This window comes from Arctopsyche grandis, chromosome 8 (assembly GCF_051622035.1).
Source record: "Arctopsyche grandis isolate Sample6627 chromosome 8, ASM5162203v2, whole genome shotgun sequence".
Taxonomy (NCBI): domain Eukaryota; kingdom Metazoa; phylum Arthropoda; class Insecta; order Trichoptera; family Hydropsychidae; genus Arctopsyche; species Arctopsyche grandis.
Window position 1 is genome coordinate 8,696,045 of NC_135362.1, and position 20,077 is coordinate 8,716,121.

Here is a 20,077-nt window from a genome sequence, read left to right on the forward strand (position 1 = left end):
GGAAACGCTTAGATAGAAGAATTCGAGTACTAATCTTTCATAATAGAACCGGGTGGACAATTGAGATGATATTTCTGGTGATTATCTTTGTAAAATAATAATATTTTTGTTATTTAACTCGTCCGTCAAATTGCAAAAAAGTTGGTCTGATTGACCATTAAGATTCTCCCAAACGGAAGGCTTCGTTCGTTATGCAATTTCGGCTAGCGGTAATTGACTCTCGCTTTGAACCTTCATGAACGCTGCGGTGCCTCTTCAAAAGGCGAAAATTCACAACGTGCACGATGGGAGAAAAGGGGGTGATTTCAGAGTGGAGGGGAGAGGAGGGGACGTTGGAAAAACGGAAAAACGGCCTTGTCTGATGACCGAGAAAAGCGGAAAAAAGGGGAAGCGAGCAGCCTCCGGCCGCTAATGAGCGGGCTCTCGGCTGAATGAGGTTCGAACAACATCATCGCTTCGCCACAATTATGGCGGAAAATGCGGGGAAAACGTCCGACGTCGTTTTCATCGAGGCGAATTTTCTTTTGATGGTGGCAGAAGTGCGAGGTTTCCGGTTTTCCCGGAACGTCCGATGAAATCCGCTCTCCGCGTTCATTCAACGCGAATCCTCACAACTGAGGCTCACGTTCAAAGCCTTTTCCTCTGAATTTAAAATATATATTCAAATTTTCAATTACTTAATTACACTAAAATATAATATATCTACAATGATAAAGTAAAACAGTCCACTATTTAATATTATATAATATAAATCATAATAAATAATTCAAATCTATAGAAGCTTCAACTTTGTTTTATCTATATAAAAGTACATACAAAGAATAGGAGTTTATATTAAATTATTATCGTATCTATTTACACACAGGTGTAGTAAAAAAATTCAATTGATAAATATAAATTGTCCTTTGCTTGCAGATGCTTGAACACATCGTTATACCATATTGAATTTAATAAATAAATGTATTAACTTTATTTTTACAGTAATTTTATGAAAATTACAACAAACGATTATTTGGTGCTAAATAATTTTATATATTAATAGCAGAATAAAAATAGGAACTTATTAAAAAAATATTTGCATGAATTCAGACTCCCACAGTCCCACCTGTCCTATTTACAGTTTAATTTGGAGTACCATGAAATAGTTTGTCACATTTTGTGAAACTAAATGAAAAACTTTTGATTTTCATATCAGAAAATAGACAAAGATTTTTTTCTATACATAAGTATCGAAAAGGTCCAATTTCAAAAATTATATCATTGATTTATATAAGAATACTTAAGAAAGACAGCATTGCTGATGAACCCAATGGGTTTCTTAATTCATAAAGTTATACAAATATCAATTTAGATAAAAAATAAAACCGAAAATAAATATAAATAGCTCAAAATAGAGAAAAAATATTTAAAAAAATAAAGAAAATAAGATAGATAACTCATTTATTTTAAGGAAATCGTTAAGTTTATTTTTAAAAAGGTGTCAGTTAGTAGAATTTTCTAATTCACTGGATAGACTATTACAAATTTTAACCACTATTTGAAAAGAAGAATTCTCTAATTATTTTGAAGTAAATATATTTTTGGATTGTGAAATTATGACCTCTTAGATGAGAGTTATCGTTAAACTTAAGGAGGTTTATCATATGACAATTATTATTTTATAGGCTTCAATTAGATCACCTCTCATTCTTGCCATCTCATTTAGCCTAAAATCCTACTCTGAATAAATATCTATCAGCTTAAACTATCAAAGGACATTTTCTGCGTGATTTAATTATACATCAAAGCTTTGAAAAGTGTTACAAAATTCAATTTAACCCGTTAGTAGCAAGTAGGCCACAATGGAGCAACATTTCGAGCGGACATTAAACCATTTTATGCGTGGAATATTCAATTTTAACATACGAACATAACAACAATGACAACAGAAAGGTCTGGATTAGATTTTAACTCGTCGAACAAACTTTCAATTAAAGTTGAGGTGTACGTTAGTTTAGGGTCCCGGGCGTCACTTACAGCCGCTTTTCATCAACGAGCGCCCTTTCACAGGCTTAATTAACGTCCAGCCGAGACCAAAATGGATACGTTATATTTAAAATGTATCCACTGCCCGTCGACAGGTGGATTTTGATTAAATTTTAAACGCATAGATTGGTTTTCCGTGCTCGGATCCGGCTCGTAGCTGCAACAAGTTCGCGGGGTGTGCACTCTACGGTTGACTTTTCCTGTCGGATCGTTCGGAAATAATTCAAAATCGAAGCAGATTGAAATGTGTATGGGCGACGCGTGTGTCTGTCAGATGACAGATGACAGCAGGTAAAATCGAGTGACGTGCGCCTAATGAAATCGTGTTAAATTGACGTAGGCCTAAGCCGATAAGTTCAATAAATCACAACCGATTGAAATGTACGCGTTGACGGCTCCCCGGTTGACTTCCACGCGACCCGATCGTTTGATTTATTTAAATTATATAAATCAAACGTACATATGTGTGTTTGAATTTAAGTATTCCGAGAATAGAATTGATCTGTGTGTTTCTGAAGTTATTTTCAGATGGCGGATTCGAAACGTGAATTGTTTGAACGAATCAATTATTGATTCCACATACTTGGATTTGAAGTTAATATTAGACTGCTAGCTTTTACTTTAAAATATATGGATTGGAATATTAGCTTCTAATCCAATCCATATATTTTAACCATGACATTTTAAAATATATGGGTAAAAAGATCATTTATTTTTTATTATATTTTAGATATTTCATATGTCAGCATTGTAAAACTACATATGTACATACATATATGATTATCATATTAACCAAAAAAAGACGAGATATATTGAGTTAAAATCAAAAAAGATCAAATCAGATTATATATATTAAACATAGAATAAGAATCTTAATATAGAATAAGAGTCTTAATATAGAAAAACAAACAACACAATTATTTAAAATGAAAAATACCCCAAGTAAAACTACGTTTATACTTTTTCAACAAGAAAAAATTCAAAATATTTTTTCTGTTATTGAATTAAAACTTAAAAATTATTTTAAGTTTTAATTCAAATGTAAGTTTTGAGCTAAAAATAATTTCATTTTATAATGACATTTCTTAATATAATAAATTTACTCTACTCTTTTAATAATATCTTTGCAAATTATTTCTGTATTTTTTTATTTACAATTATAAACAAGGAACATTCAAATTCCCACTTTAATAAGCGACTGTCTTCATAACAATTTTTGTGATATTATATAATTTAAAATAATTTTCCACGAAACTTTTAAACTATACAATTTTGTAACAACATATACTGGCTTTAATTTCACCGAAAACATTTTTTTAGTATTTATGAATATAATCGGTATAAAATTATTTTAAAAATCTGAATATACGAAATACTATCATTATATATTGCAGTATTTTTTATTTACATAATGGAGTATATTATAAATAAAAAATGTCCTAGTTCATACCGAAAATTTAACGCAATTCGGTTCAATTTTATAAAAGTTTCATCATATGTTAGTTTATGCATCCGATGAAATTAAAATTCAGCAAATCCAATCAACCGCAAAATTTGCCCAGTTGAAATTAGCACAATTCACAAAATGTCCGCTAGATTTTCCTTAGATCGTGTTCCGAATTGGCAATATGTGCTAAATAATTTTGATATTCCGACCAACCGTTGATGTGACACATTTATAATTGGAATCAGTCAACTGACCAGCGGAATATTTATGCACCAAATCAAACTGAACGAAATTTCCTCTCCCATTGTCACGCGTTGAATCGACCGATGATTGCGAGAATTTTCCGCACTCGCATAATGAATCCGACCGTTTTAACCGACGCCAAAAAATTGCATACAGACTGCTAAACTACCACTTGACTGTTTTCCGGCTAAATTGGATGATGTATCGCATTGACGTCGAGTTAATGAATTGATGTGTCCCGTGAGAGGAGGAGGGTTGACGCGTCGTGCGTCCGATGCGTCTGCATTTTCCCACCGATGGGAATTTTCCGGACGTTTTTCCCGACGAGCGCATCACTCACGCTGCACTCCGGAGCGCATACGAAATTTCGCATGTGGCAAAAAGCAAGTTTTCACGAGTGCAACGGGTGAAAATAATATATTGCTCGGCGGTGACTCGGTGTCGTTCACGGTGATATATGCGCCAGTTTATTATATATCGGTTACGGTTCTTTTGCGTAATACTCACAACCTTTATATAAAGTATCACATTGCTTGAAATTCAGTACTTTATGTACTTTGAGCTGTAATAATGTTTACAATTTAATACAATATCAGATATTGTTTCATTTTTTATCCCTCTCTCGATCAAACATATAAACAATTTTTTTTTATATACGTAAATGTTTACTTGATTTTATGTTTATAAGATGTATTTTCTGGAAAGGTAAGATATCTCCTTTTATCATACGAAAAAAACAATACAATATTATGTATCCAATTCCAGTGAATTCCATGTAACGATTTCTGAAAATGCTATTGTCAAATATAATACACCATGTACCGACATGTACACTTTTTTATAATAATGATTTTTTTATATACATATATCAACTTTTTTTAAATTATATTTGCATTTAAATTACGATTATTATATGTAGATCGTAATTGCATGTTATACGGAGATGGATTTTATACATATGTATATAAATATATTGGCTTCAGAAAATCTATATATTACCTACGTACATATGTATCATGTATGTATGTACATTAGGGTTCATCGAAAACAGTGAATTTTGGAATTTGGAAGTGGCATACGGTGGAGAAGACGTTCTGTATTATGGGGGTCCTTAAAAATTATGTAAATTTATAAAAAAAAAATTCTGCACCAGCCCATTAAAGTTTGTGAAAACCGCGATTTTTACCAATTTTCATGTGACTTTTTTATATTTAAACATTGCTTTCTATTTTCCACAAAATTTATTGGTAATAAATCAATGATTGTAGATTTTTATATCGGAAATCGAAATAATGAAGGAAGTGACATTAAATGTAAATTAAAAGCTGATTTCAAAAGAAAACGCGTCTGATACCTGATTTATACATGTGTATTCAATTACGTGGTTTTATATAGATTTCTTAATTTAATTCAAAAAGCTAAAATTTCGACAGCTAATTTTTCTATTTAATCAATTCTTGTAAATATAATATATAATTACTGTATTAAAAATTCAATCAAATTCATAGCGATATTTACTATTTAAATAATGCTTTAGAAGTTTATTATTTCACTTTTTCGTATAAACGGAGTAGTTTCACATAAAAAAAAATCACGTGGGATGTTTCTTCTTATTGATTGATCAGAAATGAAAAAAAAATTGAAACCTATGATTATCAATGTTCGGATATCGATATCGATATACATATATATACATACACGAAGGTTATACCAAATATTTTGGTTATAATTTGATGAATGTAGACTTTTATATCGGAAAAACAAACATTTTACTTTGTATGTATATATTTTGTTTGTATATACGTTCGTTTGTTCATATATGTTTATGCAAAAACATGAATAAAATACATAAATATGATCCGTTATACACTTATATCCGTTATATACTTTCTTCTAATAGGATTTTTTTTTGTAGTATAAAATAAGTCAAATAATTTTCTCAATAGCCTTAATCGATATTATACAAACGATACCGTACATTCAGCGTTCGCAACAAACAAGCGATCGATTGCTGAAAAGCGCTGATCTGTATTTCCGGTGAAATGCAAACATAAATAATATAAAGAGAGCCGTCGTTTCACATTCGCAAACAAGCCAAGATTTTCTTTGATTAAATTCGCGGAAAAATCTAGACCCGCGCGGGAGCTTTTCGCGCACGATTGATGGCACCGTCTGCCTGCCGCGAATATTTGGCATTATTCTTTTTTTTTATATACATATATTTCTTACTCACATTTTATATTTATTTATACGTCTTGAGGCATTTCGCAAAAACACAAAACCGCAACACTATCGTGTCGAAATTTCCTCTCGTCAGTCACATTCCCGGGGACGAAAATCGATTTCAAATCAAATTTGTCATGTCTCGGCGGGAGGTTCGTACGAGAGCAGCGGGGAGAAAAAAGAGAAGGAAGTCGGTTTTACCAGGAAATTTGAAACAAATCGAATCCTTCAAAATTCCCCTTTCGGGCTCTGAATAAATTCGCGCCGAGTGCGTTCAGTTTATTTTGCCATTTTCTACACAGCAGGTACAATGTACGTATAATATAATACATACCACGAGTATGTAGTAAAAGGAATCCGTTCTGTAACGGTAAATTTCACCCCCCCAAATTCCTATTTATCCCCAAAGGTCGCTCTCAAAAATAAACACAGCGCCGGGGTAAATATTAGGTAGCCGTACATACGGTGTAGAATTTGATAAACGCTTCAATTACATCGCTATCGGTCGTAGTTAACATGTTTGCCGTTGAAATTAGAAACACGCATGATCAAATTATATAATATACATTATAGTACATATGTATGTATATAGGTAGGCAGAAAACTGAAATTTGTTTAGGTCTGCGAGTGTAAATTTCGCTATTTGATTGACGGTTGGGTGAATGTTGAATTTGGAAGCGTTGTTCAGATACCCATGTACATATGTACATATGTATATGAGAACAATTCAAAGGATTGTGTTTGTATTTCTAAGGTCGATAAGATGATCATTTGTAAGCGGGTGTGTTATACGTAGTGATTTGAAAATTCGAAATAATGAAAGAAAGTCACATTTAATGTAAATTGAATTTGATTCTTATATACATATGTATATTCAATTACACGAAGAATTTATATAGATATATTGATTCTATTGACAAAGTTATAACTTCGACAGTTGAGTTTTTCTATTTTATCAAATCTAGTGTATATTATACAGTCGAAGTGTATTTTCAGTTGTAATATATTCCAACTGGCGCTTCAGGTCATTCATACTCTAATACAATTCAATTAGTATATTATATCTCAACAAGCGCAAATACACTTTTAACGATGTGCGCCAGGTGTAATATAACAGTTGAGTTTTGACAGCTCTGATGTTTTTATGAATGGTTTAGAATTCAATAATGCGTTAATAATTGCTAGGTATTGCGAATAAAGGTAATGAGTACCATATTACGATAATTCTAAAGATGATCATAACAGAAATGTATCTTTCCAACTCAATTTACTAGTTGACTGACGTTTTCACGAAAATCTAATATCTCTATCTAACCTAATACCAACTTATGGTTAAACTGTACTTTGAGTTATAATATATTTTGACCAGTTGAAATGTAAGTCGCCATATAAATCAACTTAAGGAGGAATATGTTCCTACTTAGGAGTTCCAAAAAGCCGCCCAAAAGAAAAAGCCGGTTTTCGGTATTTTTACAAATAAAAAGCCGGTTGACAGGCTTTTAACGGTTTCAGAAAATTAAAATTTTTTTGAAGTTTAAAATTTTATATCGAAAAAAAAATTGTAAATATACATTTTATTATGCAAAAAAATAATTGCTTATAAATTAAAATGAGTTATAAACATTATGAACTTTCATAAGATTATTATTACATTGTTGTTATTACAAATATCATGGCCATAAAATGACAGATCCTTAATACGCACAAATTAGTAAATGATTTAAAGAAGCTACTATCAAGAAGATTGAACTGAAATTGTGAAAAGCCTTGTGTAGGTTATTGAAACTAATTTCAATAATATTTATTGGTTTATGACCTGGTCCTCGTCCATTACTATCTCAAAGCCACCGCTAAGTGCCGTACCTTTTTTTTATCTTTCATAGAAATTATAATTCATAATTGTTAGTTGAGGAAAAAAACATTAATTAAAGGAAACCTTAAAAAGCCGATTGATCGAGCAAAAAAACCGACTTTCAGTGTTTTGAAAGATGTTTTCGGCCGACTTGAAAGCCCTAATTTCAACTAGTCAAAATATATTACAACTTAAGATACACGAGCGCGAGATCAGGCGATCAATTAATATCAACTTAACAATATATTTAAATAAATAAATAACACATACATATGTACAGCGAATGATAAATCGACCTATAGATAATAACCACCACTCAAATGTATAATGTAATCGTTGGAATTCAAATAATTACCTCGTCTAAATTGTAGTCGAAATTTAATAGATTCAGCGGTGGAATAATACATAAGCTCCGTATGTAAATAGTGCGGCGTTATTGGAAAATGCGAGTTTTCATTTCGTGCATACGACCATAACACCTACACGCCCCGGTTATTTAGCGGATGGCAACCGCATCCCATGCACATACTCACATACATATAATATGCATATACCTATACACATCGAATACTTCCCATATAGGTAGGACACCATAACACTCCCATTAGGGAGGGAGCCGGATAGGTAGGTGGCGCTGGTAGCCTCTGTCGGTAACATTAGAGCCGTTTATTATACCATTAACTCATTAACTGTGGATTAGCATTTTAACTAGCAGATTTACATCCGCACCAGTAACGCCGTTTACCGTTAAGCCGACGCCGCGGATACACTCACACGTACAGGAGATTACTACGAAAGCGGTACGCGAAACCCGTGCTAAATAGTCACCATTGAGTATGAATTTTATTTTTTAATACATTTTAATGTATGTACATAATTCGATTGGTTTGTGTTTGATTAATTTTGTATCAGTTCAAGAATGATAGGTCAAAATCCCGGCCGAAATGTAATTCGATTGGTTTGGATATGTTTGGATAACTTTTGTCAGTTGAAGAATGATGGGTTCAAATCCCGACTGAAATGTTTACTGAAAAGATTACTGGATGATAGTAACAAAATCACCGGGAGATTGTATTACATAATTACAAATGGCTTCATTGATAAACTTAAAAGTAACCGTAAAAGACCTGAATGTTTACAACAGGATAGGAAAAATTCTTCATAATAAAAAAAAATTAAATTATTGTTAAAAAAGATTTTGAGCTCTTTTTATAACAATAATATTAAAATAACGGAACAATAAAGGCACTTGTATAACACTATTCGACAAATGACGACTTTTTTTTTGGTTCAGAGACGAGATATGACTTTTCTTATAAAAATGTTGATTCGGAGACATGTTTTTTTAAATCACGCGATTTTTCTATATCTTGATGTTGTTCTGTCGATGTCTCAAAATCTGTCAATTTCCTGTTCATAATGAATATTGGTCAATCAACAGTTTTTATTACCAAATTCGTATTTACTGGCCATAGATCTATAAGAATAGTCATATCTCGTCTCTGAACCAATTTTCGTGTCAAACAGTGTAGTTATATGATGATCATCGTATCAGTAGCTATTAAATATAAATAGTATAAAAGATTTATTGTGAAAAATGACAAAAAAAAGCAAATCAAAAAATCTGGATGGTATCGTAATCATCTCATGTAGAAGTTAATCGTTTTTTTCTTTAAATAGCCATTCTATATATGTATATGAAATTGACGGTATGAAAATTCAAATTTTCATTACTTAAGCTCCAGATGTCAAACAGAAAACCATTGGAGATTAAAAAAGTTTTTCCCAAATCAATGTTAACGCCTATGTATGTATATCACTGATTATGATGATGAATAACAAAGCCAAATGACTCTATTAAGAATTTGTCGGTTTAATATGACATTATTTTTAAATACAAAATATCCAGAAAACTACTAAAGATAAAAATCTTTCCCAAGACAACTTCATTACGTAGTAATTGGTATAAATTCAAGACATGCTTAGAATACAGTATGCATTACATAAAAATATATAATTCGATTTGATCAAGAAGGATTTGATTATTCTGAAAGCACTAATGAATCACGTTCCTGCGTCCAAGATTGGAAAACTTAGTTTAGATTGGTTCTATTATGTGTATAACAGTTGAATGAATTTTAAATTTTATTTCCAATCCAATCTATTCCTACGAGAAGTCTTAAATTATTCAATAAAATAATAGTTTTGGAAGGATTTAAGTGTACGAATTAAATTCCAATAATTTAACACTCGACGTTGTGAAAGCTTACGACGAAGAATCCATTAATTACACTTTGATGGCGCGTTTAAGAGATTTGAATAAATTTTGCTCGATTAATTGATTCTAATTGGTGGATGTCGAGTTTCGAATGTATTTATAAAGCTCATTATGTAACATTCAAAATCTCACAAATGCAAATTATTTGTAAGAAAAATCTAAAACAAACCCATCAATAGTTCAATTGTCAATAATTGTACATTATTTTTATTAATATCATAAAACAACTCAATGAAATTCATTTCCAAAATTCATTAAGTACTACTTAATATGAAGTGTCTTCAAGATTATTTTTGAATTATTACATTATACATTTTGATGAAAATCTCTGTTGATTGAAGATTTATTTGTACTTAGCTATGTCTATATTACAAAACACTCTGAATATTATCAATAATTCTACAGTATAAAATCATCGACTTTTAGTACCGGAGCTCATTAAATGTTTGCATTACATAAGACGTACTCAATAATATAAATACATATGAATGGAATGCTGACGATTTTATATATTTCCGGGGTTATACATATATAATGAATTCATAAATATTTTACTGACCTTTGACCGAAGCCAGGGCTACGACGAGAAGAAACACGCTGGAAGCATCCATGACGTTTGATCTATGCAAAAGCAGCTTCATCGTAACAGATGCGTATTGCAGTAACCTCTTGAACGTGGATTGGCGGGAAAAGTGCAGGTTTATTCAACGACTTCGGCACGTATGGTAATTTTTTCGAACTCGTTCACCAAGTGCAGAATATTCTTCCCATTGCCGGCATTTACACTTCAGAGTAAAACTAGCGCCAGAAGAGCTTACCGATAAAGATTCTTCGCAGAGGCAGCTTTCGTTAATTTATTTTAATTAGATTCGCCTCGCTTCCTCGCCCTTTATTCGGATGTGTGTGTGTGTGTGTGTATATGACCTTTTTTGTCTGTTTCTGAAGGCGTATCGCTACTCGGACGCGTTCAGTTAGAATTAATTTTCCACAACACACATATACAGGTTACACAATGGATGCTTTCACCTGTAACGCGTAATCTCTGACCTGAACTGTGTAGAAGCTCTCGGAAGTGTTCAATGTGATATAATGTGTACGAACGCACAATTGTAAAGGACGTTTGTTGTTTCACAACTGGAAAGTTCACTGTATTATTTGATCTGAAACAAATTAAAAATACGCCAATTAGAAACATAAATAAAAATAACACACTTATTCAATTTTAAATCAAAGATCACTTAATCGAAATTAATTTCGTACTGCATTTTATTTTTGTACAATGATTTGAATGATAGTGTCAAAAATCTAATAATATGAATTGATATAAACTTAAATATAATGCAAATATAGGTCAATTTATATTTATTTATTTACATGTACACTTGTCTAATAGCATACAATACGGATCAAAAACACACACCATATTACATATGTATAATACATTATTTACTTTTACATAATAGACGACATCTATGGTCAAACACTGCAAAGTACATTGCAAACAATTTTATGTAATATGATCAATAAGCATTTATACAGTACGAATATTCATGTACGATAATCATGCACAGAGACATATGGAGAAATTATTGCAGCATTTTTTATACAACCGGCGAACCTTGAGACGCTGAACAACTCAAGATTTGTGAGAGAAATTGGGAAGGGAATGCCAATTTTTACAGGAACCGTTTTAATGAAAATCAAAAGAATCGGCAAATTCTAATAAGAAACGATCGACCTCGAATCACAAACCAAGGTCGGTCAACAACGGGACTCTAGTGGGAATCGAACGTGTGACACTTTGCTCGAAAACATAAGATGCTAACCATTAGTCCACGCCGCTGGATAATATCCAGCATTTCATATTATCCAGAATTTCATAGTTGGCAACAGCTCGGCACAACACTGCACGGAAAATACTACTTATATTTATACTATACAGTACCGCCCATTTTTAGCACGTTCACACTTGTTTTGGACGAGTGCAAGACAAAATCGGCTAGCATATAAACTGCAAAGCATGACGACACGGCGCAATATTGCTTGCGTCGAATCATCGAGTCAATATTGTCACAATATTACGTTTCCGAAAATATTCGTTTGCGCATGCGTTATTCATACTCATTATTATGACGTCACGTCATACGTGAATATTTCCACATTGACCAAGGAAACCGGTTCTGCTTGATACCTTTTGGTGACATGTGCTGTTGTATAAAATTAATAGAGGTATGTATATGCATACTATTCAGCCCCGCACATTAGAGCACGAAAAGACTATTCATGCTATACAGCAGCACACGTTCAGATAAGTTTTGGCCGAATACAAGGCAAAATTAGCTTACATATACATTACAAAATGTGACGATATGGTGCAATATTGCTTTGCGTCATATCGTCAAATCATAATTGTCACAATATGACGTTTCCGAAAATATTCATATGCGTATGCGTACACTCGCAAATATTAAGTGGCATTATGCGTGAATATTTCCACAAAGGCCAACAAAAATCGGTTTTGCTTTATAAGTTTCGGTGGCATTTACTGTTGTATAATATTAATAGATCGTGTCGGTTACTGCTGTAAAGATTACGTCACTAACTCATTACGTAACGTGTCCATATAGATTGTACTAAATAGTATTTTTCGTACTGCTTTTTAAATGCAAATGCAGGTTTGAGCTGTACTTGTATAGACGATCCTTAAAGCTTGTGATAATAATTCATATTTGTAATCTTTTATATAAAGTCAACGATAGTGTAGACAAAAATATAATAGATATATCGAATGGGACAATATTATACAATGTTTCATTCATTGTTATGGGAAACAAAGTATTGTTTGTGAAATTAAAAACGCTCCATAATATCAACGGAGATACTTTTCCTGTATCGGAAAAGCTCGAGCTACGCTGTGTCTGTATTAAATAATAATAAAGGAAACGCCAAAAACAAAAAAGGAAAAAGAAAACAATGCTCCCTTTGGTATACAGTTACGTCGTTATGAGTATCGTATTCGATTTAAGCAAAACATCCATACACATTTATACGACTGCGATTAAATTCGTGTCTCCAATTCGAACGGATTTTATTTGCTTCGAATGCTGAAAATTATTTCCGAAAGTTTCCACCGCAGACATTCGGAAAATAGTTGTATATTTCTCGCGTTCAAATATTTGAAATTGTTATACCTATCATTTTTACAAAATGTGCTCGACATTGCTCGCTTTTATCAACCAGATAACAAAAGCGCATTCCTTCCAAATGACAATTGTTCATCTTCATACTTAGAGTAAACCTCAAATATTCGAGATGAGTAGAATAAAACTTTCACAAAGCAACATTTGAGCGGACTTTTTTGTAGTGTATATATTCCAATGAAATACTCTAAAAAGTATTTTTATACAACATCAATGAATCATATTTCGCAGTTATAATACATACAGTGATGAAACTTTCATATAAATTATTAACACAAACCTACATACGTATGAAATAATGATAATATTCATAAACTGATGATTCCAGAAGATGTCATCTCATATCCAAAATCGCAATATTTGTACATATCATTTCGGTTGACGGACTATTGACCTAACGGACATTAGGCCAACTCACATTTGACGGAATGAAATTTTGAACTATTTAAATTATATTTAAAATTAATATTAAATAAACAGTAGACGATAAAAACGGCATTTAATGATCTGCTGGCAGTGTAGAAAATTTCACAATTATGATGTCTTTTTCAACTTGAGTTGTTTCTAATTTTTAAAAATTCGCTGTTTTTGATGTGCCCCAGCCCAGTAATACTCAAACGTTTTCGTGCCGCGGACCAGTTAATACCGCTTTGTATTATCCCTTTGTTATTATCGTCATCATCATTCACAATCATTCGCTATCTACTGCTGATTAGAAATCAATTGAAGCAACTTAAAATTGCAATTGACCGAATGTTCGTTCAGCCAAACATCCGTCAGCATAATGTCCGTTCGGCCAAACGTCTGTCGGTCTAGTGTCCGTTCGGCCAAAAGTATATCGGCTTAGTGTCCGTCGGCCAAGTGTCCATTCGGCCAAAAGTCCACGCATGATAATTTCATTGTAGTTATATTTATATTTTATTTAAGCTTTTAAAATATATATTAGATAGCTCACATTTGTTAAATAAGATCGTGTCTCTCCAAAATTCTTTATTCAACTCCCATAATGACGATTATGTTCTTTATTTAATATCATCATTGCTTATATTGACTCACGTTTTCGCCTCCGTTAACCTTTTACTGTATAAAAATCTTCCTATTTCCGAGTTTTTAATCTCTTTTTAAGTAATTCATTGCCTTGATATATGTACATATATTTTAGTACAAATATTGTGCTTACATTTTATCATGTATCATCTGTATTATCATCGGTATGTAGGTACTTCGCTTAACCTATGTACATGGTGCTTTCATTACTGAAATATCATATTGTGCCAGTGTTGGGAATAAATTTGGATTTCCCCCCATTGTTAACGAACAAAATATATCGGTTACAATTCGATAATGGAGCAGTCGATCGATTTTGGCACAAATACGGTATTACGGACACCGAACACGATTTTTCACAAAAGGGGCCTTGCCAACGCTTACGTGGAAAAATTCAATACGAAAACGCTAGAAGGACCGTAACGGATGACTCGGATGGAAGAAGGGCCGGGGGAAAGGAAAAGACGAAGGAGAAAAAACTAGGGGAAAAAAAGGAAAATGAAAAAAGGGGGAATCGAAACGAACAACGAGGCCCGATCGTAATGTCCACACACAATAGATTATTGACACAATTTGTATTTGTAGGGCGTAAACTGGGGCCTTCTTCGCAGTTCGGGGGCCAAAATACACCCACATACGTACAATACATAACTGATATGACGGCTACTAAAAGTCGTACGTGCTAGGCGACGAATTTCTACTGGATACCTCCCCAAACTATTCATACGAATCAGCTTTTTCCGACGAAGATATGAAACTCGTAAAGTTGTACCTGTACGAGTTCGTGCAGTGTAACAGTAAGAGGAAATTCTTATTATGGTCCGTACTGAATGAATGTGCTAGACTATTCACGTACATATGATGATACGTGAGGTATGATGGCATATATTTTTTAATAAAAATGTAACAAAAAATAACACTTCATACTTGACGTACAATCAAATCTATTAAATTATAACTGAAATGTTATTAATAAAATACATTATCAAAAAATTGCCTTGAATCTAAGCAAATTTTAACAATTTATCTGTTCTATTATATCATATTTGTCTATATTATCCCAAATTTCATCTCAATAAGCTACCTCATACATAGCATTAAGAGCTATGCACCTATATATTACATTACATTAGAATACTTACAAAATTTCCCGGCGTTGCTCAGACGGGTAAAATTTGAATGAAAATGGGACTCTTTAAAAGTTATAATATATGTATGTACATATTATTAAATATAGAATTTAGTGATTTAAATTTGAAGTCAAACTTTTATAGTTGAAAAACAAACATTCATATTTACATCCGTAATTTTTAATAATGGATTTTTGTTAAGTAGTTCTCAGCAAAATTTCGTCTTACGTATACATACTTGATCCACTTTTTATCTTAAAAAAATCTATAACTGAGCAAATGAATGCTATTTTGATCTATTTGATATATTCCTTGCATTTCATATGAAGGATGCTTTCGTTTCCGTGACCTATTATTATAAGTGTCATTAAAAAAGTTTCAATTTGGATTCTAAATATAACAATAAACTTAAATTTTATACCTACATAGATAGTATCTTTATTTTATTTTATGTTTGTATTTATTATCCCGGTTTAATATCGTAGTATAGCCATAGTCAGTATATAAGTACATACATATGCCTATGTATGTAGTGTGTAATATCAATTGATATCTATCCCGACCGTTATGATGTAATATTATTTAAAAAAATATGTTTCGAGGGTAACATTTGAGGGTGAAGAATATATATCTTTCGTTATTGGTCATTGCGTGGGAAGTTGGACGAGAATGGGGCTCTAACGTTTTTGTCTCATATATTGGATGGGCCCCGCGCCAATATTTATCGGCTCATATAGAATAATGATCGTAGTTCAAAGAGTCCTAAGCCATTGTCCTCGAACGTATTGAATATTGAGGTCGTTCCGTTTCGAGTGTATTGCCAAAAATTCTAACTGAAAAATAAAAATAGCGCTGATAATTGCGTTCGAAAACGGGCGCCGAAACGCGATATTTTTATTTATCTTTTACTGGCGTAAAAATGAAAACTTTTTCGCATTATAAATAATGGGCGCGAATCTCGTTATGCAAACGAGAAAATTAATTTTAAAAAAGTGCTGAAAAAGGTTTTTTCCCCCTCGCATTATTAAGGTTTCGCCCCGGCTCATGCTCTTATAACAAGCAAAGCTTTCGAGTGAAACGATATGGGTAAATTCTTATTTAACTTTACACTCTCAAGAAACTGCTGATAAGGTTGTCTCATTGTTGAAACTGCTAAAGAAAACGGAAAACTAAACCCCTAGAAAAGTTCACTATCGCTTTGTATTGCCCTTTTAATTTTACACCACTTTTTACTATACAAAGCACTTGTTCACTTATAAAGAAATCAGATAACCAACTTCCATAAAACTTTATAACATAATAACACCACTAAATCTACTTTCTGCAGATCTACTGATGAAAAATTTCTCTACATATACGTTACTACACATACATAATTTTCCCATTATAGATTTTACCCCTTAGCGACAGGTGCGGTATTAAACTTGAACATATGCATATATAAATATGTACATATAAATTTATGGATTATAAATTTGAAATAATATTCAAATAGTAGGATGGTTCTACCAATTTGATGAGGAACCGTTTCAACAATGACATCAGATAAATTGGCAAATTCTGATGGGAAACAATCGGCTTGGAGTCACAATGATTCAAATCTGACCAGCAGTACCGCAGAAAAACTCTGAATGAATTCTCTTCAATCAAGATCAACCCAGGGATTGAACCCGACAACCTCTCGATGGTAATAATTAACGTAACAACCTAACTATACTGATGGCTATGCAATTCAATTTCCTATTCCTTACTCAAAATTTTACTAACATTCAAAATCGATGTGTTTTAAAGACGTATTTCTTAAAGACTAAAACTTAAAGAAAAAAAATTGAATAACTGGTCAAAATTACGAATAGTTTGTTATAAAGTATATACATATGTATTATATATTAATTACTAGTGGTGTACCCGATGAAATAAGTTATTAAATAAAAAAAATAAAAGAAATTTGTTGATTCTGTGTTCGATCCGCAAACGGTCGAATTTTTTTCAAATACCTTTTAAATATATTTTATTTAATAATTATATTAATTGTTCAATATGAAAAAAATGGTTAAAACTACCTACCTACCCACATATAAATAATATAAAAACACCAATAAAAAAATAATTAATTAAATAAATTTTCAATAGATGGCGGTAAATGCTCAGAGACGTAGCGCCGTCTCTTATCCTAGAGGAAACATTGTTAGCAAACAGTATATTTATAAGCTTTTTTAATTTGTTATTATATGCGTACGTTTAGTTGGCATCAGTTTATCTATAACGTATATATGTATGTCGAATTATAGTACGACGAGCGTTATCTCAGATACACAGACAAACACACAGAATAATTACATTACATATATACATAATATACAAATAATAATAATAATACATTCAAAACTAACAAGAAATTTATTGAAAATCTTCACAAAAGTTTTGTGATTCAAAAGACTACATTTTCAAGATTTAAGTATCAAGAGTCAGAAAAAGACGAATAAAATTTTTAAACGAGTATGTTGTTCTATTTTTAAGACATTTCAATATACATACATAGATTCATAATAATATAAAAAATCAAACTGTAAGTGATCAATACAATAGTACTACATAAGTAATAATTCAATCTAACAACTTCGAGGCGTTGATTTATGCGTCTGTCCGAAATCACTTAGCACTTTTACCCGATCGATTATCCAACAACATAATAATAATATAATAAAATATCGCATTATAAATTCAACACAAATTCAGATTAATGGCCGCATCGCAGACTCCACTCTCGTAAAACTACACAGTCGTTGATTCGCCCCTTTCCGAAAAATAATTCATAATGGACCAATTATTGTAGATAATACGGCCGTGTTATCAATCGTAAACACGCTTGAATAGACAGTATCGATGCCACGGTCGGATATTTTTGCCAACAAAGAGACCCCTTTTGAGGGAGGTTTCGACTCAATTGGAATGCTTGGAGGGAAGGAAGGGCTGGAAACGGGCACAGATACCGAATCCGTACCGCTTTAATTGGAATATGAAATAAAAGACACCGCGTTATAAACTCGGTTCCAACTTTCGAAATTAGGAAATAACCGTGCTTTCAAATTACAACGAAATACGTGTAAGAGGAAACAATAAAGCAGGGCTAGCCAATTAAATCCTTAGCGTGCGTATATATTTGTTTATTGGCCAATAAGGATACACATATATACAGATACATATACAATATTAATTAATAACATTCCTTTAGGATATGACATTTATAATTTTAGAAAAACAGAAATATATCGTATATGTCGTATTCAAAGTAAAAAATATAGAGTGAAAAAAGAAAAGGTTATAGGCGTTTAAACAATTAAAATCTGACAATGCGGCAATGTGGACAATAGAAAGGTTATGAAATATTACCGAGAAAGATTATGGAGTATTTTCAAACGTGTCTATTACGATTATTTTTCACCATCGTAATGGCGGATTTGATTTCCACATATATATTGATGACCAAACCGAGCAAAATGGCAAAGTTTGAAAATGATTGGATAAGAACCCAAATTTCGTCAAACAAAATCAGACGTAAAAATCAAAGCGAAGTAAGACGAGGCTAGTAAAAAAAAGATCTTAGTACAAAAATAGTCTGTTGTGTTGGTCTTATAAAGAAATTCTTCTAAGACTACTTAATTATACATGTTTGTACTGTTATCTTTTTTAATTATTTAATACTAATAAAAAGCTTTTTTTTACGATAATTATTTTATTTTATGCTTTTGGGAGTTCTAGAATTTTGTGTTTTGCCACTTAATTTAGAGCAGTCTAATTCTTCAATGTGCAGTACATTTAGTAATTTAACTCTGCTAATGTCACCTAATAGCTTGACGGCAATCTCAAAGAGTCTTGATCCTAATTATATTCTTGTCGATATCCTCGTTCCTGAGGATCGCGACCTCTACTGTTATTCCAATGAGGAGTATTAACTCTCCAGAACATCTCTCTCCAACATTCTCTGCGCAAAGTGACAGCTACGTATAGGCTATATGATTTGGCCAAAGCACTTCAATAGTTGGGCCTCAAGTTTCATCAATATTTTACTTTATTTTAATAATTTAGTGAATTAGAAACGAAAGTGAGACAATATAAAAGCTTATAATATTAAATTTAAATAATCTAAGAGAGAATGATAATGAAAAAATTAAATGTAATGACTGTTTAACTATTTAGTTTGTAAGTTGTGAAGGTGTGTTAGAAAGACGTGTTTGGATAGCTAGCTGTCATCGCTTCAATCTGACACGAGATTTCGATGTTGTTTTTAATGAGTTAGTTAATGATTAAACTCCTCTAGCTTCATGTCAGACACATTTACTGACTTCAATGTTAGCTGGCCTCCGTATGTCAGTAAGATATCAAAGCGACCTGATGAGTGGAAGTGGTTCAAAATCAGATAAAAATTTTTTGAGAAGCTGACCTAACAGGTTGGAGCTAAAAATAATCTTTTAATGAGTTGTTTTATCAAGAAAAATAGTACATATTGCTGAAAGAATCTAATTCATATATAATATAGTCCTCAGTATTACATAAGGCTATTGCACAAAGGCAAAGTACATAAATACATACATATGTATATGCCATTGTATAATCTAATTAATAGCTGAA

General features: G+C 32.1%; 1 protein-coding gene across 1 annotated transcript in view; it reads right to left on the bottom strand.

The window, feature by feature from the left end:
- LOC143915205 (uncharacterized) overlaps window positions 1–20,077 on the bottom strand; it is a 203,263-nt gene that overhangs the window by 53,914 nt on the left and 129,272 nt on the right. The window contains exon 5 of the mRNA XM_077435704.1: window positions 10,628–11,228. Coding sequence (XP_077291830.1) covers window positions 10,628–10,709 — 82 coding nt within the window. The 5' untranslated portion in view covers window positions 10,710–11,228. The remainder of the gene's footprint in view (window positions 1–10,627; window positions 11,229–20,077) is intronic.